This window comes from Pimephales promelas, chromosome 5 (assembly GCF_988280905.1).
Source record: "Pimephales promelas chromosome 5, fPimPro1.hap1.1, whole genome shotgun sequence".
Lineage (NCBI taxonomy): Eukaryota > Metazoa > Chordata > Actinopteri > Cypriniformes > Leuciscidae > Pimephales > Pimephales promelas.
In genome coordinates this window covers 18,978,791-19,004,761 of record NC_142773.1, presented here as the reverse complement: position 1 = coordinate 19,004,761, position 25,971 = coordinate 18,978,791, and the positions used below count along the sequence as shown (strand labels likewise).

General features: G+C 37.4%; 1 protein-coding gene and 1 long non-coding RNA gene across 3 annotated transcripts in view; one reads left to right on the top strand and one right to left on the bottom strand.

Annotated features, from left to right (window-relative positions):
* The window catches only part of gpc5c (glypican 5c), a 131,148-nt gene that overhangs the window by 36,551 nt on the left and 68,626 nt on the right, over window positions 1-25,971 (top strand). Inside the window, exons 3-6 of one of the 2 annotated variants that reach the window (XM_039657606.2) lie at window positions 177-895; window positions 15,130-15,275; window positions 21,738-21,797; window positions 22,998-23,120. In XM_039657606.2, coding sequence (XP_039513540.2) covers window positions 177-895; window positions 15,130-15,275; window positions 21,738-21,797; window positions 22,998-23,120 — 1,048 coding nt within the window. The remainder of the gene's footprint in view (window positions 1-176; window positions 896-15,129; window positions 15,276-21,737; window positions 21,798-22,997; window positions 23,121-25,971) is intronic. The other variant, XM_089131065.1, reaches the window with a different exon arrangement.
* Window positions 9,291-25,643, bottom strand: LOC148981409 (uncharacterized). Its single transcript, XR_016168510.1, has 3 exons — window positions 25,524-25,643; window positions 21,609-21,780; window positions 9,291-9,583 (listed from the first exon to the last, which is right to left on the bottom strand). It is a non-coding gene; the product is annotated as an uncharacterized LOC148981409 (long non-coding RNA).

Below are 25,971 nucleotides of genomic sequence, written 5' to 3'. Positions count from 1 at the left end.
CAGGCCAAAAGACTTCATTGGCTTCACTTCACTTTTAAAGCTGTTAGACGAATGTGCTCTCTTTAAATGTTTAATGTGTATTGGATTGAGACTGTGTGTGAGTGTGTGATTTGTGCATGTTTTTATTTTTTCTCCTATGTTTCCACTAATTTAAATCTTTTCTATCTCTTTTTCAGATACGTTCCAGTCTCTAATATCATTCTCTCAGAATCACCTGACCTCTCTGTTCGAGACCACATACTCTTCACTCATGTCGTCCATCACTCCTCACATCGTCTGCCTCTTTACTGACCTATCTCGCTTCCTCCAGGGTACTGGCAATGTCTCCGTTGAAGCCGCTGTGCACTGTTTCTTCGACAGTCTCTTCCCATTGGTCCACACTCGTATAGTCAATCCCGGCATGGCTGCGAGCATTGACGCGGATACTTCTGACGACAACCAGCTCGGTGACTGTCTCCGCATGACGAGGCAGGACGTTAACCCCTTTGGGTCGTACCCAAAAGCGATGGCAAATGAGCTTGCGGAGGCAATGCGGGCAGGTCGGGTGCTCAGCTTGGCGCTTGGCGTAGGGTCAGAGGTGATGAACATTACGGACACGGCGGAGTTATCAAAAGAGTGCACGCGTGCTCTAGTGCGCATGCAATATTGCTCTCATTGCCGTGGACTCACCCTGATCCGGGCATGCAGTGGCTACTGCCTCAACGTCATGCGCGGGTGCTTGGCCAGCCTCTCGGAGTTACACAACCCATGGAGACAGTACGTCACCGTGCTGGAGGATCTCTCACACATGGTCGCCGGAGCGCACAACTTGGAGCTCGCTTTGCTGGGGATCAGAGGTCAAGTTGAGGAGGCCATTCTCTATGCTCAACTTAATGGGCCCAGGCTAACTGCCACGGTGGGTATCAGTGTGCATAAGTTTAAATTGTATGCAAGTAGGGCTGTGAGATTACAAACATTTTATTTTCGATTTTGGCTTCCAAAGATTATGAAAACAAGATACTCAAGGGAAAACGAATATTGTGCTGCTTTACATCTAGCGAACCACCTTTTCCTTCAACCAACCATCGCAATACAAAAATGCAACATGTATCATGGATAGTTGACAATTTAGTTTATAATAATGCAATTTGTGGGTCCTGATAATGCCAAATGTCTTACCAGTAAAAAGTGGCCTACATAATTTTAAATGTATCTAGTCAGTGACAGTGCAAGCATATTCATCTAAAATAATTCTGTATTTTCAGCTTCAGAATTATATTTTTATTCTGGCTTACCATTGTCCTGTACATTGGGTTTACAGCATCAAGGACAAGCCTATTCATTTCCACACCCAATGTAATACCAAATTTAGCATTTTAAGCAACAGTACATTTTTTGTTAACCTTTTACCATAGGTCTTGGTGTATCGTTATAACATCGTGAGTATCGTGAGTTTAGTACCATGATGTGCATGCGGGTATCATTACACCCCCTATTATTCATTCATTATTGTTTTATTCAGAAGTTCGCACTTACATATATTCGGAAAGAGCGATGATTATGCACATTTGGCGTGCTGTCATCTAGTCTGAATTTAGCTCGAAACCAGAGTGCTCCCCCATCCCTGGCTGGGATAGTAATAATCGAAAGAGAGAGGAGTTGGGGTTTGTGGGGGGATGGTGGAAAAACTGTCGTGGGGCAGTGGTAATTCAGCTATATATATACCTTGTATCGTACTTATATCGTGCTCTACTCACGTTAAATTGGTTGATTAGCTGAATGTGCTCCTTCTGAATATTAATAAAACACCGTTATGTGCTTTGTGACATGAGATAGTTTAACACCGTCTCTTGTGGCCCTTTGCAGACTCTGCTCTGGCTGTGAGCATTCTTGTGTTTTGGAAGAGGCATGGCTTTTGAAGGGAGGGTGTGTTTTAATGCTTTCAAAGCTAACTTGCTATTGCTAACCTCTCTAAAATTGCCTACCCTGCCTTTAACCTATTTAATTATTGCAGGTTTACATAATTGTCACGATACACTTAACAAAAGTGAAGGGAAGGACTCAAGTGCAGTGAAGGGATGATTTATTAACAAAATAAAACAAAACACAAAGCAAAAACCCACGAGGGGGAAAACATACTCAACAAAACATAAAACTGAACTTGAACTGAAATACCATACACTGACCATGAATAACACAGAGGAACAGGGGAGATATAAGACAAAGATCCAACACAGACTGCAAACATGAAGGAACTTAAATAGGGAACAAATCAAGAGGGAACAGGTGGGAGAACTCAAACACTAATCAGGTAACGAGGGGGAGGATCAAACAATGACAGGAGCACATGGCTCAACATAACAAAACCACCCATGTGCTAACACGACAGGACAGACACGTGACAATAATATTTTGAGTTTTCTTTTCACTGAGGAATACTGAATCTGTTTTATGCAAATGAGTTAATACATGTTTATTTTTACTCTAGAACTACAATAACCATCATTTTCAAACAGCACACACACCTCATGATTTCTCTCAACATGGGGACAGGAGAGGTGTCAGTCAATTATGGGAAAGTTAAGTAACTTGTGTTTCTTCTTTGAAAACATTAACAGAGATTTTTTTTTTTTTCAAATTTAAAAAGTAATGTGATACTTTCCTCATTACTTTCCTCATTACTTACAAAAAAATGTGATCTGATTACATAACTTGCTTTACTTGTTATGTATTTCCCCCAACACTTGCTTTAAGGCTGTTGTATTTCATCTTAGCAGGCTTTTTTTTTTTTTTTGCAGAAAATCCGAAATCTCATGAAAATCCTGAAAGTTCAGGCAAGGTCACTTCTGATGCCGTGTGTCTGAACAAAGTGTCTCATAGGCTGCTGTTATCTTGTAGTGACTGAATGAGGGTTTGGAAATGGGAACTTTTTTGGCAGAATTTTGTTTGGACATTTGTCACTGACACACATACACACACATGCTCTTAGCTTTAAACTTTAAGTCCATTTATCTCACGTTAAGTCAAACTAACATTTACTCACACTTCAAAGCCACTTCATGGGATTGGAAAGACCTAGCCAAAGTGAACCCAGTCACTTTATTTTGAAATGCCTTTAAGCGTGACACTCCATTAGAATACTGGCATTATACTGTCTGCCACTGTGTTTATTTTGAAGCTGTTAAAGATTGGTTTGCTTTAAGGGCAGAATGTGATTGCTTAACTGAATTCTGATGATGGCTTTGGCTCTGTTTGAAATGGGATACTAGTGAACTACTAACTTTGTGCAGCATTATTATTTATTTTTCAAAACCCGAAACCGCATAAAATGATATAAACAATAGTATGGGGAATTGTTAACGCATTGTATGTTATATTTCAGTGGCATTGAAATCTGGAAATAAACAGTGACTCTTGTTGCAGTCCAATCAAATACTATGTCAAGAAAGAGAGGTTTCAAAATCACGGCTGATATTACTTCCTGTTCATTTGTCATATGATATATGGTTATAAATGGCATTATCCTTCCTAGCAGTGGTAGCTATAAAAAAAAAGTAGACTAAATGGCGGGATATGCTAGTAGGCTAATTAGTTGGTACTATTTTAATCTTATGTTGAGGCTTACTGAGTAGCTTGCAAATGTTTAATTTGACGAATAATAGCTACTATTACATTTATATATATATATATATATATATATATATATATATATATATATATATATATGAAGAGTTCAGATGCAAAAGCCTCTAAGTGCCATTCGAAATTTTCTTCTAGAATGATCATTTTTATCAAGCTTGTATATTTAAGTTCAGTGATTTCACTTAAATTGCAATGATAATTACCTATTAATTGTTATTTAAGTGAAATTACTGAACTTAAATACACAAGTTTGATAAAAATCATCATTAAAGAAGAAAATTTCAAATGGCATTTAGAGGCTTTTGCATCTGAACTCTTCATATATATATAAAACTAGAATTAAAAATGCATTGGTTGTTTATATTTTTGAAAGAAATCTCTTATGCTCACCAATGCTGTGATTATTTAATTAAAAACAAAGTAAAAACAGTATTATTGTGAAAATATTATTACAATTTAAATTATTCTTTTCAATTTTAATACATTTTTAAATGTAATGTATTCCTATGATGGTAAAGCTGAATGTTCAGCATCATTAGTCCAGTCTTCAGTGTCACATGATCCTTCAGAAATCAGTCTAATATGCTCATTTTCTGCTCATTAAACATTTATTAGTATTAGTATTATTATCATCATTATCAACAGTTGTGCTGCTTACTTATTTTGTGGAAACTGATAAAGAAAATTCAGGATCATTTGATCAATATAAAGTTCACAAAAACATTTAGCCTATTTATTTTGTTAAATGTCTTTATTATCACTTTTGTTCAATTTAATAGCCCCCCTATCATAAAGTGTACATCATAAAGTGATTTTGTAGTCTTTCTAATCAGGCACTGAAAGGATTTCTTTTACTTTCAACCAGTAAAATAGTTTTTGGTATTCCAAATTATTTGGGGGATTAGAGTAATCCTGCAATAAACGATGGAAAAAGCTTGGAGATTGTTTCTGGCAAGCCATTTCTGTTTTCCTCTGCTGCTGTGTGTAAATCTCCACTGTTTTCTTTACACTAAGCAATGAGTTCGAGAGAAAATAGTGAGACTGAAACCCACAGGTCTACCATCCTGATAACAGACTCTATTACCCACAATCCCCTGCTTGTATTATGTCCTAGTGATTTAATCTCCTGATTAAACTGTATTCAGTTCTATCAAAATAATCCATAGCATTTTTCTGCCTGTCTCATTTTTGTATTCTCCTTCCAAAGATCATAAACTGTAGACTTCTCCGCTCTCTGCAAATGTGTGTGTGAAGCTGAGATGTTATTAGAAGAATTATAGCAATGGTTTGATTTTCACTGGGATACTTTCCCAAACGGATTGCGGTTGGCATGCCGTCCCATCATGTGTGCTGCCTGAGAGGGCATGCTGAGTGTGTAGTGTGTGTGTGCGTTCTGGGATCAGGTTTTAGAGGTCTGTCGAGACACTGTAGGTGCTGACAGCGCTGGCTGCCCTCTTGCATGTCTGAAAGACTTCTATTGACCAGCACTGCAAGACTGGGACTAGGGGAAGGGAGAGAGTAAATCGAGAAGTTTTTAAAAGAGGACTGGGGTGTCTTTTGACATCTTTGTGGTCTTAGTCTGTGTGGTTTTAAATCCCTTAGATCATGTACCATGCTAGGCTGGGATACCAGCTGAACTTGGGTAATGACGTGTGTGTGTTTTGCACATTCCTGCATTATCTTTTTAAAATTCTGGACTGTCAGTGCCATTTAATTAGAGAGTGCACCTTTCTCCTGTTGTTTCTTTGTTGGGTGTAAGAGGTCTTGCATATTTATCATTGGCCAAGATCTGTCCAGGGTCTGTAAGACTCACAGGTAAAGTGACCAACCACGAAAAAATGTATTTTTTAGATGACGTTTAGAGGCGGGTAAATCTGAAATCAAATATAACCTTAAAACCAAAGAGTAATATATACAGTAGGTGTGATCAAGGATATCATGTTTACTTGCCACTAAATCTATGTTCACCCCGCAGTAGGATTCTGCTGTCAATTCTGAAGCCTCAAATATATATATATTCCTTTGCTATAAATGGGAAAAAAGTCTAAGAGCTGAAAAGCTCAGTCATTTTGTCTTTTTAAATTCTTTCCCTTCTTCCAGTGTTTTTTTTTCCCCCACATTCTGAGGGTTTTCATTGTGATTGTTGTATATTTCAACAGGTTTAAGGTCCATTAAGAATTCTAATGCTGAATGGAACGTCAGGATTTACACCGCAATGTTATTTCCCAACTGGAGATGGAAAGGGATTGTAGCCGTGAGGTCAGAGTTCACCTGAAGTGTTGTGATGTCTCAATCTTGCTAGCTTGGAAGCAGACAGTCTTTCCGTGACCAGTAAGTGCTGTGTCTTAAAGAGACTGCTGACAACTATGAGCGCATATCGGACAAAAACGAGAAAAATGTAATAACTCATTATCCACCGTCCCAAGAAGTTAATGTGCTGCTCTACCTTATTTCCTCCGAGGTTTAACTGAGGGCTCTAATTACAGTCTTACACAGGAATTTTAATAGTAGCTTGTGCTTTTTAGATAATGGAAACAAGGCCCCTGGGATTAGAAAAGATTTCCAAAGCCCAGAACACAGACAGCGATGAGAGAGGGGTCAGTAAAAGTAAAAGAGTTCTCTCTCTCTCTCTCTGAATCTCTCTCTCTCTCTCTCTCTCTCTCTCTCTCTCTCTCTCTCTCTCTCTGTCATTTACCTAATTGCTTTATATTTCTCTTTACCTTTTTCCATTGTGGTATGAACATAGCAGAAAAGGATTATTTTGTTTTATTTTTATTTATTTTATATTATTTATTATTGAGTAGTTTTAAGCTTAAAGGGATACTCCACTTTTTTTTGGAAATAGGCTCATTTTACAACTCCCCCAGAGTTAAATAGTTGGGTTTTACCATTTTCAAATCCATTCAGCTGATTTTCAGATTTTTAGAAGAATATCAGTAACCAGACAGTTTCTGGTCTCATTGACTTCCATAGTAGGAAGAATATATACTATGGAAGTCAATGAGACCAGAAACTGTCTGGTTACTGATATTTTTCTAAAAATCAGAAAATCGGCTGAATGGATTCAAAAACGGTAAAACTCGACTGTTTAACTCTGGGGGAGTTGTAAAATGAGCCTATTTTCAAAAAAAGTGGAGTATCCCTTTAAATTGTCAAATTTGTAAAGAACACAATAATAGTTATAATATTTATTTTAACCCCTTTAAGTGCTATATAGGGCGTGAAATAATAGTGTATAATATTTCGTACCCTATTCATGCCTTATCACAAAAACTAATGAATATTTCTGATGAGTGAAAAGTGAGGAATCAATTATCTCACCAAGTTTGTAACCCTCAGTGGAGCCATTTATTTTCCGTTCTGACTCAGAGAATGAATGTAGTGAAAGAGAAAGCCCCCCATTTATTTATTTTTCTTCTTGTTGTTTCTTTTCGGTCATTCCCCTTTGCTGAGTGTGCAGTATTCGTCTCTTGGTACCATATAATCATTCCTGAACATAAATTTATGGATACAGGAAATTATTATGTGCATTGATGCACTAGGACTTTATGGACTTAGGGTCCATTTGATATGAATGACTAGGAGGAAATGAGAATCTTGAAATGTTTGGATTATAAATATGGGAGGAGATATTTTAGGAATTTTTGAATTTAAACATTCAGTTGTGTTTGAGTTTGGGCCAGAAGAGTTTAATATTGGAATAGCAAAAAGGGGTCTGGGAAGGTTGTGGTTTGGGGAATCGCGAGGAAAGAGGAATCTGATCAGCTCTAATCATGATTTATGCAGCTTTTCGCTGACAACTATGGGTCACATGACACTTTATATAAATTCACTCTTTGTTATATGCAGCATTAGACCAGTGCTGTGAAGTTCAACAGCCAGGAGTAAACGTGATCCATATTTGACATTTTATTTTATTGATCAGGCATGTCATAGAAAATTAAATCAGCAATCACTATGTGTCATTTATTTTACACAGAGAAAATTCATCTGGCATAAAAACAATGAGATTCTTAAATTTATTTCCATTTTTTTTTTTGTTGCTTTTATTTGCTCATGAAGATTTTTCTGAGTTGGTTTTCCAGTCCTTCATCTTTCAAAATGTTGTTTACATTGATGTTTTGGAGAGGCAGTATCATTAGAGGCTGTTGACATCCATTTGCTGGGAAACCAGATTGCAAATCATGTGTGAGTGATTATGAAAAACTGCAGAGAAACTCAAATATGCTCGTAAACAGAATATTTACAGTTTAGGGAGATCTGAAAGGAGAGGGACGAGACGAGACTGGGAAAGTGAGCGTAACAGTCGCTGAGTCAGCCAGTCTGGGGTCAGATCCTCTCAGTATCCCTTGTGTTAGTAAAGAGAATCTTTTTTTAGGAGGAGTGCGAGAGAAAGAGAGAGAGAGAGGATGATTTAAATCTGGGAAGCTCTATGAGGTGGAGCCAGGGCTAGACTGGAACAAAAAATTGGCCCGGGCATTTTGGCCCAGACTGGCCCAATACATATGATCATAAACACATGCCCCTGAATATGTGTAAGGTGATATGTGTTTAAGTGAAAAGGAGTGAGTAAGAGTTAACAGATGAAATAACTACTAAGTTGAACTATAGGCACAGTCATCATAAAACAAGCTAAAAGCTGCATTGGGATAGCAATACCGATTTTTCCCCACAGATTTTGTGAAATCTGTGGTGAGTGCACCCCTGTCCCTCTAGGAGGGTTCGGGGGCATGCTCCCCCGTAAGAAAATGTTGTGCTTTTTAATGTTAAATTCATCAATCTGGTGCACTTTGAGAGTTCAAAATTAAGAGCTCCAACCCATATTCAGTGTGCTAATTGAACAAAGAAAAACTCTAAACTTTTTTAGTTGTGATATAGTGTCTGTCTAGCACTTTGGTTTTAAGAAAAGCGCATTATAAATACAATGTATTATTATTTACATTACACTTCTACATAATACTAGTTAAAATATTAATCCCATATGGCAGTAATAGCCAGATGTTGTAAAACAAATGCACTGAAAAATAAAAGCAACTTTCATTAGTTTTGTACTAATTTCTAAACTTGAAAGAGATTATTTTGATGGAAACGGCATCGATGTTTTATTTTTGGCGAAAAATATGGTTTACAGACTCATCTCATTACAATTCTAATAAAATGCGTAATCGTGAAATATGCAGATGTGGAAAATATATCGTAAAACTTCAAATAATAGCCGATTCCCAAATAGATGCCTGTCTCTTTTACACGCCTGGTGTGGCTGCAGGGTTTGGGTAAATAAAGGCCGGTTTCAAATAGAGGCCGGGTCTGTTTTTTAGTTTGGGGTTGTTAATTTTCTAAAACCGTCAGATCGTCCGCTTTTTGGCGGCCACCAATCAAATTTTTGTCCTGCCAAAGCCTATTTTGATCGGTGAGTGAACAGAATGACTGCTGCGTTTAATGCTCTCTCTCCATCGCGCATATTAATCAAATCAATGGACAAGATAGTAACAGGTTGGAAGACCGCGGTTTCTCGTGGAGCATTTGGAGATTTTTAGAGAGATTCTATGAACAACATCTCAACACTAAGTTATAAAGACCGCTCTCATGTAGGCTAGACGTCTTGGTGCAGTTCGACGATTTGGGAAAATAAAAGCCCGGGCTATTATCTGAAGTTTTATGATAGCGTGTTCTGAAAGTAGCCTAGTTCTACCAGAAAGACTCGGGAGAATAAATACTGTAACAATAAATACATTTATTTATAGCCCAGCAAGCAATAAAGTTCTTTGGCGTAGGCCCCGTCCATAGCTCGCAATCCGAGGGTCCGGACTCTGCATTTCCTGCCTGAAGACGAAGGCAGGGGCGCAGCCGACCCCCTGGGAGGTATAGGAAGGGACCATCCTGGTGGTGGTGGGGAGGATGGAAGGGAAGGAACCATCTTGGAGGTGGTGGGGAGGATGGAGGTCAATGAAAGCGTCAGCATCTGCGAACTCAAACATGTGTAAGTCTTTTATACCGCAAGTATTAGACACGATTGGATAGATGAGAAGGTAGTTTGTGACGCAACGATTGAGTCTTCCTGGCAGAACTTAACGCTAAAGCTTCAATTTCTGCTTACCGCAGTTTTCTGCACTCACTCTTCATCTCTCTCCTTATCCTCCTCACTATCCTCATCAGCCACTTGAAGGGCCTCTGAAGTTTATTTTTTTTTCACGCTATTTCTCTGCACATTCCTTGCGTTTCTTCTCCATCACTCTGACTATTTTGACAGATACACACTGACACAGCCTGCTTACTCAGAGCTCAAATGGGGAGGTGTTTAAAGATGTGATTGAACCAGCCCAGTGTCAATCAAGAAAATAACCAATGGGCCGCTGATCTACATGTTTCATGTGCCAGTCTGTGAGACAGAAAAAAAACTACAGTACGCTGTGTCTAATGCATTACACCAGCACAAAGATCCCAGCGCCGCCAATTTACCAAAACTAAACGCAATGGGCCACCAATGTGAGTTTTTTAGTATGTATTAAAGTATGTATCGGCCCACCTGGTATGCCTGATGACCTGTGTCCAGACCACAAACTTGGCTGAGACCGAGTGAAGAGAGAGATCGAAAACGTATAGGAAACGAATACAGCCATGCACAGCTTTGAAACGTTCATTGTGACAGACAACATTGTAAAAAAAAATGTATTTTCAAGATTTGTTATCACAACATTTTTTCTTTTGTCAAATCAACTTAAATAATTTATTTAGTTCAGAAAACTTATTATTTTGAGTTTCTGATGATTAAATCAATCTCCTTTATTGTATTAACTCACTTTTTCCATTTCAATCAACTTAAAATTTTAAGGCAACCCAGGTTACTTCATTTTTTAAGTTAAACCAACAATATTTTTTTTACAGTGAATGTGTTTGTTGTTTGTTCGTTTGGTGGTTGTAAAGTCCACTTACAGCTTCCAATTAGAACTTCCAGCAAAACATAAAATGTTGGATGTGCCTCAATTTGAGCCTCGCTGCTGATTTCAGTCTCCCTCTTTTCGTTGTGGGTTAGTATTTAATGATCTGGGCTGGTAACTGAAATTATTGTGAAATAAAATCCAGATGATGCATGAAAATACTGTAGAAAGTATTAATTAGACAAGATTATTATAGAACAGATTTTTGGGTGTTGCTGATGAATTGCGGATCTTCAGTGAGTTCTCGTTGGATCTCTCCTCACCTCAACCTATGAATGCTGTCTTATACTGTCTTATAACAACTGTAGTTGTGTTTTTTGCATTTTTAAAAGGGAAGGTACAAGCCTTTCAGGCCTGTAATATGGGTTTTATGATTGGAGATTTTCAGAATTGTCCCGCTGTGATCAGGTCAGTAGTTCCATGAGTTTGAAACTGTGGCGGGGGTAGAATGCTTGTGGAGATGCAGAGTTCACAAACAGATCACACACACACAGATCATTAATCAGCTGATTGTGTATGTGTGAGTATCAGCGTGGCAACAATGAAGCCAAACAAAGCAGCCAGAGAATCACAGTTCAAACACACACTCAAAGCCAGACCTACATGAAAAACAACCCGCTAACCAAACAGTGGGACTGGCTTCCCCTCCCATGCTGGCACAGCCACGGGCCTCATTCAGAACACTGTTTAATTCAACACCACTGAGACGTACTGTGATGTTATTCAAACAGCGCCGGCATTTCTGCATTTCCTCTTATAAGATGTGTTTTTAAAATATACAGGAATGTATCAGTGGCGTTTTAATGGCCTATTATAGACCTTATGTAGCCCCGCCCCTTTTCAGCGCTGCACTGTCTTCCGGTTTGTATTTCCACAGCATGAAGGTACGATTTTACGGATTTATGAGCGAACTGCTTGTTTTAAATTCTTCTCGGTCTACTGACATTTGTTATGAAATCCGCTTCAAACATTACAATGCTCATGATAACTTTATTTAACTCTACAATCAGTAAATCCACTTCACCCGCTAATGCAATGCCATAGATACAGTATATATATACAGAGATACCACAAAAGCAAAGTTCAAAGACAAAATTCTGAAGATTTCTATGCTTGTTTCTCTCTATAGCATAATGCATTTCCTCTGCGACTTCTTAAAGTAAATGTCAGAGAGAGACTTACACAAACATGACGATTGAAGGAAAAGTCTGTCTTAAAAACAGAAAGTGCTCTGAAAGAGATACTCGTTTTTTGAGCGGTTGGTACATAAAGAACACATGCCTTAAATTGGCCTTCCTCATTGCACACTGTAGTAAAACTGCAGCCAAACCAACCACAAAAACACAGTCAGCCTGTAACTCAAGGCCAGGCGCTCACAGCTCCCGCATGTGTCTTCCTCTGAGACTCATGGGATAAAGCACTGTTCAGACCCCATCTAATCACACCCAGAATGTTTCACACACTGGCATTTCACAGATGGACAGGTGCACACACACTCGCCAGACAAGAGCAAACCCCTGCTTTCAACAGTAGGTAATTGAGTAACAGTTGACCGGTGGAATGGCCCATTGTGCTTAACGTCACAGATCAGGGTGTCGCTGAGGTCAGTTCTGCCTTTCTCTCACATACAAGTGTGTCATGCCTATTTTCACATGCTTTTGAATCTTGTTGAAAGTCTCTTTTTTTGTTTAAGACTCTGGCTTTCACTGTAATGTGGTGTTATAGGAAGTGGAAGGCCATTATAGCCTACTTGACGAGGACTTGTTTAAAGATAGTCCCTCCCAAGGAGCAGAACAAATAATTCTGTAAATGACTTTATTAATGTATCATTATTAATGTATCGTAAGATTGATACTGAGGAAAAAAGTTTTAAAAAAATTGCAACCTAGATAATAGCGATACCATACTAATAGGCCCCGTTTATGAATTTTCTTCAACCAGTTCTGGTTGGACTTGTCGAGGTGAAGATCTCTCTCCTACTTTTTTAATAAAAACTATAGTGTGGAATGAAAAAGTGATCAAACAATTAAAGTTGCACATAACCGGTAAAGTTTAAAACCTTTCTTTGGAAGATTGACAGGTGAGTTAACTGTCATCCTCTGTAAAAAAATATTGATGGTTTAACTTAAAAAAGTTAAAGTTGATTGAACTGGAAAAAGTGAGTTAATACAATGAAAGAGAATGATTTAATCATCAGAAACTTAAAATTATATGTTATCTAAACTAAATAAATTATTTAAGTTGATTTGACTAAAGAAAAAATGTTGTGATTACTACACTGTAAAAAAATATTGTTGGTTTAACTTAAAAAAGTAAGTAACCTGGGTTGCCTTAAAATTTTAAGTTGATTGAACTGGAAAAAAGTGAGTTAATACAATAAAGGAGATTAATTGAATCATCAGAAACTCTAAATAATAAGTTATCTCAAATAAATAAATTATTTTAAAGTTTATTTGACAAAAGAAAATATGTTGTGATAACAAATCTTGAAAATATTTTTTACAGTGCAACAATCATACAAAAAAACCGAAACAAAACAAGGGTTTCCAGAAAAAATACAGTTAGACTAAAAATGTATTTTTGATCACCTCTGAAAGTTGAAAAAATAAACAAATGTTAAAATATTTTGGAACCCATTTCAAATCAATTGACACAGATGTTACAAGTTCATGGGTAAGAGATTCCAAGGAGTGGGGGATCAGGAGAGTGACGTTGGGTTCATTCTGGGCCAAATACATTTTGATTTTACCAATAGAAAGTCTGTCATGTTTTGAAGAGAATATTTATTTGTATTTTTTTAACATAAAATTAGGCAAGATTCACAAGGAAAAATTCCCAGACTATCTGGACAGAAAGTAGTTTGACACTGGACGTCATGAAACTTCATCCGGATAAAGAGAAATTCCATCCATGCATGAAGAAACTCTGTTGTAACTGAATCTGAGATTGTCAGGATATTAAAAGAAGTTTATTTACTCACTCTATAAAACAAGTATACAGCATATGCTTTATCAGAACTGCAGCTGATTTCTAATTTGAATTAAATATAACTGTGACTAGTATGCATAAATCATGCAACTTGATAAAATGCATGATGGTTCAAGAATAACCGTTGTATATTTGAGATCTCGGCCCAAAATCCACCACTGGGTTTATTTACGGGGAAACGACGGTTCCCATGCTGTTCGTCAAAAAGGAGGGAAAATATTTACAATGGAGGGTAAATCAATAAACTACACAGAATACAACAATATCAACACACAAATATTTTCCCAGCACTCCCACATTTTTGGCTGATACCCATAATGCCTCATTCCCTTCAGACTCAAATACTTCGAAAAGTAAAAGGAAAACATCAGTTCGGTTTTTTATTATTATTAATAATTAAAGCTGATATTTAACACAAGTCAGAGTTTAATCATGTTTGCTCAAGGTCTTAAGTATGTTAAATGTTTTGATATCAGATATCTTAAATACTTAAAATGTCCCATTACCTTGCAGTGTCCAAAAAGACATCTGATTCTTATATATTATTATTATTATTGAGCGTGTGTGCACTAACTTACTAACTTGCAGTGAACTGATTGATTTAAAGACACTAAGAATGTAATTTTTGCCGTTTTCAGTCATTAGAAAGAAGTTTTTTGGTAGTCCGATTTCTAATTCAAATTAGGTGTTTTTTTATATATAAAAAAAAATCTTTGACTTTGTCATTGTATCTTGTTATTCATTCATGTTGTAAAACGATTGACAGAGCAAAGACCTTTTCTGTCCTCCAACCTCTCAGTGCAATGACAAATGATTCAGGAGATAAAGATTTATTAATGGCAAATAAAATTGTCATTATTAAAAGTGACTGATAGGAGAGGGCAGAAACTGAGGGTAATCATTTAGATTGCTGTAGTCGGGTCTTCTTTGACTAATGGACTGGTGACGTCTGCTGGTGCTTTTAGTGGGATGAAACGCCATTGATTAAATGTGTGTGTAAGAAACGAGCAAGAGACAGAGGTGAAGGTGTAGATATAAAAGCAAATGCAGATTGAGATTCTGTGTTGCAGCAATAGTCTCTAATGAGATGAACACACGCACACACACACATTTGTTTTTCACCATGGTGGGGACTTTCCATTGACTTTTATTGTTATTATACCGAGCTAATTATATTTTCTGTCCCCTAACCCTACACACAACCCTCTCACAATCCTTTCTGCATTTTTCGATTTTTTTATTAAGATGTTATTTATTTAGTTTATTAAGCTGTTTTCCTCTTGGAGACTGTTGGCTGCTTCCCAGCATGTAACTGATTTCAGGTTTTACTGAGCTTATGAGGATATTTGATCCCCATAATAGACAAAACCAGAGCCAGACACACACACACTGTATTTCTGTCTTTCTGTCTGATTCATTCATTCATGGCTTAAATGTGATCTGTTACCGTCTGGTTTTCCATTAGAGTTTCATTTATCACAAAGACAAACACACGCTTACATCATATGCTCTTTCTTCCCGAAGGAACAGAACATCACCACTTTCTTATCTCTGTTCCTCTATCTGTCTCTCTGTTTTTCAGGTGGATAAAGTATGTGGTCACTCTTCAAACGCGTCTTCAAGCACAGAAGGGACGTTTCCTCCGGCCTCAGTCACACCTCCACCGGCCAACATCTCACAGGACGTGCCAGGAGGCGATACAATCGGCATGTTGGCGCACCTTCACAGGTTAGGCTGGATCCCTTTAGTTCTGTCATTCACTAAGACTTATGTAGCAATATTGTTTTTAATGTATTTGAAAGATGCATTTTTAACAGGTTTTTTTTTATTGGATATAGAAAGAGATTATGATTATTCATTATCTGTTTAAATAAGTTTAAATAAGCACATGGCTATGACCACCAATACATTGTGCATCCTTATTTTAAACTGATTTTTTAGGCCATTTCTGTGTTTAGTAAGAAGCATGTCATATAGTGTATGTAAATATGTATGTATAGCCACAAGCTTTGGTCAAACCGACACAGTCAGCCAGTGTCTCTAAAGACCCTGATTAAAACTACTGGACATTTAACTTAAAGGGCATATTGCAGGTTAGAGGACCCAACGAGTCAATGCATAGAAAAACAATGTAGGAACTAGATTTTCTTTAAAATATACGTATAAACACGCTACAGAAGCTTCTGCAGTCGTTTTTGTGAGAAAATTTTACTTCCGCGTCTGAAAATGGGCGTGGCGGGCGTGACGCAATGAGCGGGAGAGCCGTCGATTCACACAACAGGAAAACAATGAATCGCATGACATTTCGGACGCTGAGGAAATACTCGTATGACGGATCAAGCCATAAAGTTATGAGCCTGCTATGCTAAAGAGATCAGGGACAGGCCAGGATAATGTCAGACAGAATGGTCAGAGAAAAATTGAGCTGTGGTGTGAGGAGAAGCAGTGGAGAACAGGACAGGTGCCTTTTAGGTGAGAGACGTGCTTAAGTATACACGTTCGCTAACGATATACACTGTGCTCACAATATTGTACAGATTATTATGATCCTATAACAGGCCAGCAGACATTAGTATGTTTAGGGTAGATTTATATACTATTAAATGTATAAAAACTTTACTTGAGTAGCCTATATTTCTATACTAAAAGCATAGGCTATACTCAGGTAAATTTTTAATACATATTTTTCAACTAGGTTATAACATAAACAGAACATTAAAGATTTGAGTATTTAAACAACCAATTTTGTTTTTCAATTACAAGTTCTATTTAGGGCATGACATGACTAAGTTATATAACCTATATAACACTATTTGATGCCATTGGTAGTATACGACGATCAATATTCTTGCTTCGGCATACCATGTTGAACTCTATCATATCGCCGGGATGCTAATCATTTGATCTGAAGTGAACGCTACACACGACCGCGTTTTCCGAGCCGATGCAGAAGAGAAATCCCGTCTCTTCACCTGCTCAAACCGCACCAGGAACGAAAGATAGGCTATAGCACCGTCACTTTTATTGTAATGGAAACTTGTGGACTCGATCTTGAAGTCCTGACAGGCTGGAGTTTTTGCAATCTCCACAAACACAATAATTTACCATGACGATGATAAATTAAAATGCAAAAACTAACGAAAGCACACTGACTGACGAGCGCTCTCACTGAACACCAGCCTACTCTGCACTGAGCCGAGGCTGCGGCTCCCTGATATGACGTCAAATGACGCGATGTTGAAAAAAAAGCGTTTTTTACTAGCAGTCCAAGAAACGCTCACTTTATCTTCTAAATTAGTGCCCTTATGTTGTTTTAAAACATTTTAAATCCTGCATTAACTTTTCATATGGTATTTTCATACAAGGTTATCTATAAATTTCGATTTTTTTTTAACCTGCAATATGCTCTTTAAGTGTCTTCAGACCCAGATCTTCAAGGCCCACGCATTACAGATACCCATCACTAAGTGGTAGGCTGGCAAGGACAGTGCTGTAACGGGCATTGAGACTGTTGCCAGCAGGAACACAGAGAGATAAATGGATTAGATTTTTTTTTTCTGGAGTGCAAGAGTCGGTGGAGGAGAGGACAGCAAACACTCATCACAAATGACATCATCTCTGCACCCCGAGTCATGGAAATGCTTTGACCAGCAAGCCAGGAGATTTATCATTTAAAAATGTCAAATTATTTTTAATGGGTAGCTAGAGTGCTGCATCATTAAGACAGGTCAGAGGTCAAAACACAATGTTATAATTAGTAAAAAATATGTCCATGTTGAACCTCAAATGATATGCATAATGGAACTCAACAGCAGGATTCTGGAAGTAAAAATGCCATTCAAAATCTTCATAGTGAAACGGACTTAATTATTAATGTGGAAAACTTTATTGCTCTGGGGTTGTTAAATGCTTTTTCACTCAAAAAAGAAAAAAAAATCTTAATTTTCATTCCCTTAGTTTGTTCCCACTCTCAAGTTATTTGATAACTTTGTGTGAACAGACCAAACGTGAAATTATTTTAAAGTACTTCAGCACTTTCAATCCACCAATCAGATAAGTCATATACCGATATATCTAACCTAACCCTAACCCTTTTTTCAAGCTATTGGAGGCTAGCTGGATAACATTAAGAAGCTAATATGGTTCAGTTAATACAATATTATGGATGTATTTATAAAGACATTAGTAATATTTTCTGACGAATTAAAGTGCCCCATAGTGCTATTTTAAGGATTCCTAATTTTATTTTGGAAGTCTCCTATAATAGTTTGCATCCATTGCATGTTATTTGACTAGTGTATATCAGAAACTAAACGTCTATTACCATATCTGAATTTAAGTTCACCACTTAATACACAATGATGTGAATAGTAAAGATGGCGTTGGGTTCTCTGTATCAATTCCAGCACGAGTCATCATCCTTTTGAAGTGCATGCAAAGTGCTTTCACACTTCGCAGTATCTTCTTGACATGTCAACAACATGGACTGAACTCTTCCAGGCCTGAGGCCTCAGCTACAACTACACTCTCAGAGAAAAGGGTACAAAAGCTGTCACTGGGGCTGTACCTTTTCAAAAGGTACACTTTTGTACCAAAAGGCTGCATATTGGTACCACTAAAATGTACATATTAAGACCTAAAATGGACATATTAGCTCCTGAAATGGACATATTAGCACCTAAAATGTATATATTAGTAGCTAAAATGTACATATTATCACCTAAGTGTACATATTAGCACCTAAAATGTACATATTAGCTCCTGAAATGGACATATTATCACCTAAAATGTACTTAGCACTTAAAATGTTCATATTAGTATCTGAATGTACATATTAGCACCTAAAATGTACATATTAGCTCCTGAAATGGACATATTATCACCTAAAATGTATGTAGCACCTAAAATGTACATATTAGCACCTAAAATGTACATATGAGCACCTACAATGTACATATTAACACTTAAAATGTACATATCAGCACCTAAAATGGACAAAAGTTTAACTTTTGAAAAGGTACAGCCCAAGTGACAGCTTTTGTACCCTTTTTTCTGAGAGTGTACAATGTTGAGGGCTGGTCAGAGTAGACGCTGTTCACAGGCAGCAAATGAAAACCATAGGCTGGTTTTATAAAAATTCCCTTAGGGTGACATATTATGCCCCTTTTCACAAGATGTAAAGATATAAATCTATGGTGTCCCCAAAACGTGTCTGTGAAATTTCAGCTCAAAATACGCCCCATATCATTTATTATAGCTTGTCAAAGTTGCCCCTTTTTGGGTGTGACCAAAATCGTGCCGTTTTTGTGTGTGTCCCTTTAAATGCAAATGAGCTGCCGCCTCAATTCAGAGGAGAGCTGATCCTTTACACAAGCTTCAAATACTCCAGCAATAACAAACGCGAATTTCAGTTACATCTCAGAAATAACTTGTAGTTGAGTGCAGCCTTACAGAGAGACTCAGGAAAAGATTGTAATTTTTGGACATTTCTGAATGGTTACATGGATGTAGGCTAGTTGTTGTGGAGTTACATTGATTAATCTCATCGACTTGCAATCAGAGGCGGACAGAGTACAGAGCTTTATTACTTGAGTAAAAGTACAGATAACCCTTGCTAAATTTTAGTACAAGTACAAGTAAAAGTACTACAGTCAGATGGCTACTTAAGTAAAAGTACTGAAGTACTTGTTTTTAAAAGTACTTGAGTATCAAGAGTACAAGAGTACATTTTCTAAATATTGCATTACTACTGCCACAGTGCTTACATTTATGGACAGAAACGTCCTACATGGAGTTATGAAAAATGTTAATACCTTGGAGAATGTAAAAGGAATTGAAAGTAAAATCAAGTAATTTTCATCTTTTTACCATGTTGCATTATTTAACATTTCAGAAAATTCAGAAACTTGAAATACTCAGGCGAGGTGGGGCCACGGGTCAGCACATTCCCGGGATGGACCTGATGCGTCTTCATCCAATGTTTCGTCCATGGTTTCGTCTCTTATCTAAATCTGACCATGGAGTTGACTTTGGGAGAAAGCTGAAGGTGATTGCTGATAGGCTGTCCCAATCAGTGGCGCCTAGACAATCCAATCACGTTTGAGAGGCAAACAACAAATTGAGGGTTTCCAAGATTTTTATTTTTTCCATTTTTTTTTTGAAGTAGTAAAGGGTACCTACGGTTATGGATAGAAATGTAGTGGAGTAAAGAGTACAATATTTCCCTCTCAAATGTACTTGAGTAAAGTCACGAGAGCTCCCCAAAAATGATCCTCGAGTAAAGTACAGATCCCTCAAAATTGCACTTAATTACTGTACTCAAGTCCGGCTCTGCTTGCAATGTACTACTGACTGTCATGTTTTGTCAACAATGACTGTCAAGTTGACAGTTCCTTGAGGTCTTTATAAGACAGCTGTGACATTTTTGGTCAAATAGTGTTCTGTGTTCGTCAGTGCAGCAATGACAGAACAGTTTGTTGGAACTTTTGCCATTGTGTTTGAACTGGACACTGTTGTCACTTGAGAAAAATGGCTGCGCTGTGGGTGGAAACATCCAGATTAAGGGACGGTTGTAATATCACTTTCCTACATCAGAAGGGGTTTTGATTTTTGATATGTTTGCAGAGAAAGGCTTACCAAAACAAAGTGACTATGTTGTCACTTTTTTCACGTTTTCAGGGTTGTTGATGCACAGGGGACCCAATTATTGCACTGTCAGATTTTCATGATATGTCCCTTTCAAATTGTTACCTAACGTTAGGTATATTTCAGGACATAAGACTAATTGCTGATGACTTGTATCAATTCAGAATCTGTTCTTTCTTTTAAGAGACTTGTATTACGTTAATTAGTGATGGGGACAAGACCGCCTATTCCGAGTCCGAGTCAAGACCGAGTCTTTAAAGGGTCGAGTCCGAGTCGAGGCCGAGTCCGCTGGTTTTCAAATACAGTCTTAGTCAAGACCGAGTCTTTGAGGAAGCAAGTCTGAGTTGAGATTTTGTCCCGACATATCAGTTTTGATATTCATGATTTAATATCACCTCAGTTATTAATCAACAGTTAGGCCTACAGACTAAGCTAGATTGGGAATTGTTTAGAGCAGTCGTCTTAATGTCTTAATAAAGGGATAGTTCACTTTGAACTTCATTTTTGGTACGTTTTAGCTACCTCAAGGGCATCCAAGATGTAGCTGTCTTTGTTTCCTCAGTAGTTTCAATTTTTAAAATTTTTCGGTCAAAACGTTCTTGTCTGTCAGTCATATAATGAAGGTGTATGGTCACCAACGGTTTTGTGGCTCTGAAAGGCGAATTTGATCATGGCAGACTCTTTGCTCATCTTGCCGCTGCTCACACCAGGCAGCAACTGAAGACATTGATAGCTCTGACGGCAGTATCTTTGCATTGCAATAATAATGCCCGTCAACATTGCAATTTATTATTATTGTTGGTTATGTGTTTTTTTATATGAATATTTATATTTTATATGCGCTGTAAAATCTCGAGAACTCGGTCTGAAAATCACGAGTCCTTCTCCTCCCACTGTGGTCCGAAGCCGAGTCAAGACCAAGTCTTTGAAGGGGTCGAGACCGAGTCAAGACCAAGTCTTTAAAGGAACAAGTCCGAGAAAGCAGAAATCGGTCGCGAGCCTAGACATCACTACGTCATCACTAACCTTAATAACCTAATTTTTCGTGCACTTTGATCTTTAAAACTTTGCAGACCTTTTACATATATTACACACTGCAAGTTAATTTTCGAAAAAGCATGATAGGGACTCTTTAAAGCAACTGATTCGATTTCATAATTTGCAGTGCTTGCATTTAATTCCCTCAAAATGTTAAATGCCCCTTTTTTCATTGTAATCTCAGAGCTTGGTTTTAATCCTTGAAAGTTTTCTGAAATGTCTATTGAGAAACTGAGTGTGTAAAAAGTACTTTCAGAATCTAAGTTGGTGGTCGTTGTTGAGTTTTATTGCTAGTGTGTTATAACCCATCTTCCAGGTTCTGGTTTGCATGTGCATGAGTGGTTTTAATTTTCTCCATGTTCATGATTTTTCTCTCACCATCATCCCCTCCCCCTGTTTTGTTGCCCTTTGGTTTCTTCCATCTTTCTGTCCTCCCCTCCAAACTGCTTGCCTCATCCTCCTCTGGACTGTTCCATTGTTTTGTACTGGGGGTTTGACCGTTCTCAGTTCACTCCCTCTGAAAACCTCCAAGAGCGATGGAGGTAGAACTCTGAAAAATGTTGCACGGTAAGCATGAATGCATTTACTAAAAATTGCATTTATCTTTCTTTAAAATGTGTGTCTGCGCGTGTGCTGACCTTGAACAATATAGGTTAGTTCCGCTTCTTTTCTACACACTTATTGCCTTACCAGTTAGTGTTTTCACACTAGTACTTTTAGTGCTGATCTAGTCTCTTTGTCATTAGAGTTTGGTTTGTTTGTTTGTTGTGAAACCTGAATGGTTGAACCCAAGTCTGCTCAAAAAAAAAATGTTTTGGACTGTGGTTCATGTGGACTCCAGTATAATTCACATTTGTTACAATTGCAGTGTGGCCTAATTTTTCATGTGAACCACTAATCTTACCAGAATTTGATGTTCGTTATCGACTCTGGATGACAGAAACGTTTAAAAACATGGGCTGATGGGAGAGGGATGGAATTGAACTTGGGTTCAGATCAAGCAAACAAATCTAAGTGTGAAAACAGCCTTTGTAATTGTAAATTTGGGATGCCTGATTGGTTCCTTACTAAGCATGTGACCTGTTACTACCCACTTCCATGCTCCATCCTCCAAGTCTATTTTATTTTATTGTTTATAGACATAAAGAGTTAGTTCACACAAAAATGAAAATTCTGTCATTTATTACTCACCCTCATGTCACTCAAAAACCCATATGGCTTTCGTTCATGCTGAAGCTCAAACGTTCTGCGAAATACAAGAATGAACCTCATTGGTTCTCGCATGTCAAGCAAGCATGATTGAACTTCCGTTTACCACAACTGATGTGTGAGTTGATGCATGTTTATATCTGAATAAAAGCCTAAATTTAATCTGTTCCTCATATGAAGCAATCGTGCCTCTTCAGAACTTTTTTTTTTAAATAAACCTCTCAATTCATTCTTTTATGACACCTTTATGACCTTTTTGAAGCATCAAAGTTGGTGTTGCATAGCTGTCAATGGGACCTGAAAAAAACCTCTTCGTTTGTGTTAAGATGAATAAAGGGTTTGGAATGACATGAAGGTAATTAATGACAGCATTTTCATTCTTGTGTGAACTATACCTTTGAATAATATAATATCATATAATTAAATACTTCAAAACAGGTTCTTAAAGCTGTTTGCGAAAAAAAAAATGTCTTTCAAAACTTTTAAAAACCCTTTTTCATAATGGTATTTATCGCTTGTGATCTATATGTGTTGTTTATTTGTTGATTTGTGTTATAGGGAGTTTACGGCCTACATCTCTCGTTATAAGTCCTTCTTCGGCATACTTCCAGAGACGTTGTGCGAAGCAGAGATGGGCGTCGATGAGCTCACGTGTTGGAGTGGAAACAATGTGGTCAAAAGGTGAGTCATTCACAGTTTGTGTGTACAAATTAATTACTTTGCACCTGAAACTTGTTACTTCGAGTCTGGTTAGGACTCTGTAAGGTGGACTGTGTGCATGTGAGTGCACAACACATTACGTTTTAATTTAGAACTAAATATTTACATGTTTCTTTACCCTGCGTAACATAATAACTTTAACTGTCACCGTCCCACAGGTGGGACGTTTGCCACTATATTTTTAAAACAATAATATCTTAGTAAATACCTTAAATAATATTGACAAACTATATATCATTTGAAAGCTTACTGTCACCGTCCCACAGGTGGGACGTTTGCCACTATATTTTTAAAACAATAATATCTTAGTAAATACCTTAAATAATATTGACAAACTATATATCATTTGAAAGCTTACAATCTCTAGTTTCCATATTTGGTGACTGATTTTCAAAATATATTACAGAGGAGCCATAATTTATCAATATAAAACAATAATATTTTCATACTCATAAGGCGTGTTCAGACCTTTATTTTAAAATAGCAGTAAACATGAAAAATCATGAAAAAATGGTAGATACCTCAGTTTGTTTTCATGCCAAAAGTTCAAAAGATATAATCCATTCAATTATTTTGGGAAAAAAAGGTCTGAAAAGTTTGAAATATCAAGAAAAAAATAATAAATTCACCATTTGCGACGTGGCAGCTAGCTATGGCTTACATGCGTGTTCTTTGTATGTGTTTCTTAGAGGTTCAATTCATATCAAAATCTGCCAAACTTCCCATGCTACTTCTGAATAGGATCTCTACTTCAGAAATTGTATGAAAATTGTGAAAATAATGGTTTATATCACTCAAAACACGAATGGAAATGCAGGCGCCCTTATATGGGCAGTAATGGAGTCTGATTGTGCCCTAGTGAAAAAGTTTGGTACTGCGCTCAAACAAAATCTTACTGAAAGCTCATTTTTTGAGATATCAACCTAAAATTTGAAACACAACTTGTTCAGATTTTTGGCTTTGATTTTTCTGCAGTTTTAGAGTAGCCCAGGTTTTGAAAATATATATTTTATGTAAAATATGAATAATTAATATTTTTGCATTGTACATTTCCATAAACTCAAACCTCTATAACTTTTTTTCTGTTTCACTTTCTTAATTTATTTCACTTCTAAAAAAATCTGCCAAATGTCTTCTTTAAAACAAGACCAATCATATGTCTATATTCCAAAGCATTCTTGAATTACAACCATTTAAGTTCGAAATGTGCATTTTCATGTCTATTCAAAAAAGGGGGGGGTGACAGTTAAGGAGTAGTTCACTTTTAAAAATGAACGAATCTTTTTCCGAGTCAATTCGTTCATTTCGTTCGTTGAATGAACCAAATGACACGTAAAAAGATTTGTTCATTTTGATGAACGAGTTCGAACAGGAGAGTCACGAACGCGCATCACAGAACAGAGCAAGGCGACCATTTGAGCTTATAAAACATAAACTTTTTTCTTTTTTTTTTAAATGAGCGATCGTTTCGCCTGATAAGTACCTTTTTCATCGTCTGGAATCGTTTAAAGCCCTTTGAACAGTTTGCAGTTTGCACTGAAACTGTCTTTTGACCTTGAACCGTTTGGTTACCAGTAAAGTGCATTATATGGAGAAAAATCCTGGAATGTTTTCATCAAAAACCTTAATTTCTTTTCAACTGAAGAAAGAAAGTCATGGACATCTTGGATGACATGGGGGTGAGTAAATTATCAGCAAAAGTTTTTTTTAAAAGTGAACTACTCCTTTAAACCAGCCTCAGATATCCTCAGATGTGCAGGTCTTTGCTCATCTCCATTTGCCTGGTCATGCTGGTCTGTTTGCTTGTTTTAGATGGGTTTTGGGCTTGAAATAGGCTGGAAGACCAGAGGCAAGTTGCATAAACTTAGCCACTTTATGTTAAGACTGTGTCTTAAGAACTATTTTGACCAACTTGTTGGTAACCAAGCGGTAATTATTTTTAATTCCAAATGGATTAGACAATATAACTGTCTTTAAAGAAATTAGGACTAGTCTTGAAGGAAAAAATTAGATGACTAACTTTTAAGACTAGTCTAAGCAGTAACCATCCACATACTAGGCCCACTTACATGGACTTAAGTGGGGGTTTTTTTCAGCAGGGTAAACCCATCTGGCGCGGGTCTAGTATGTGCATGTGAGCTCTCAAGAAAAAAAGAAACACATCATTGCAAATAATCACTCAGGAAAGTACAGATGGAAAAGCCAAACACACCCACATAGCTCCTCCATTAACAAGAAATTACCTTTGGGCCGCACTGACTGACGCCTAATAGATTTATAACAAATCTGTTGCCCCTCAGAGAGAAGTGTTTACTTTGAGAAAGTATGTCTGGCTCCAATTTCATGCCTCAAAAGATAACTCACCTTAACGACCAATGACAAACGACTTAACCGATGTAAGGCAGCATAGAGGATTGCTGTTGCATTAACAGCCAGGAGATGTCTGAGATGCCAGATTTTGATTTCTTTCTTTTTTTCCATTACCTTCCCGCTCTCTCTCTCTCTCTCTCTCTCTCTCTCTCTCTCTCTCTCTCACCAAATTCTGTCTCCAAGTGATTTGACTCAGAGGCTGTTTTGTGGTGTTTGTGGCCCATAGAAAGTATTTTTCTCTCATATCCATCACTCTTTCATTCTCAGAGAGGTCACGTGGCAAACGACGATCTGTGTTTCATTTCCCTGTTGGCTTCACTTCTTAAGCACCATCAGCAGAACATGCAATTATGACAATATTCTCTCTCTCTCCCTCGCTCCCACTCATTCCGTCCCCTTGTACCCAAATGTGGTTGCCCCTCCTCCTATCAGTCTCTATAGT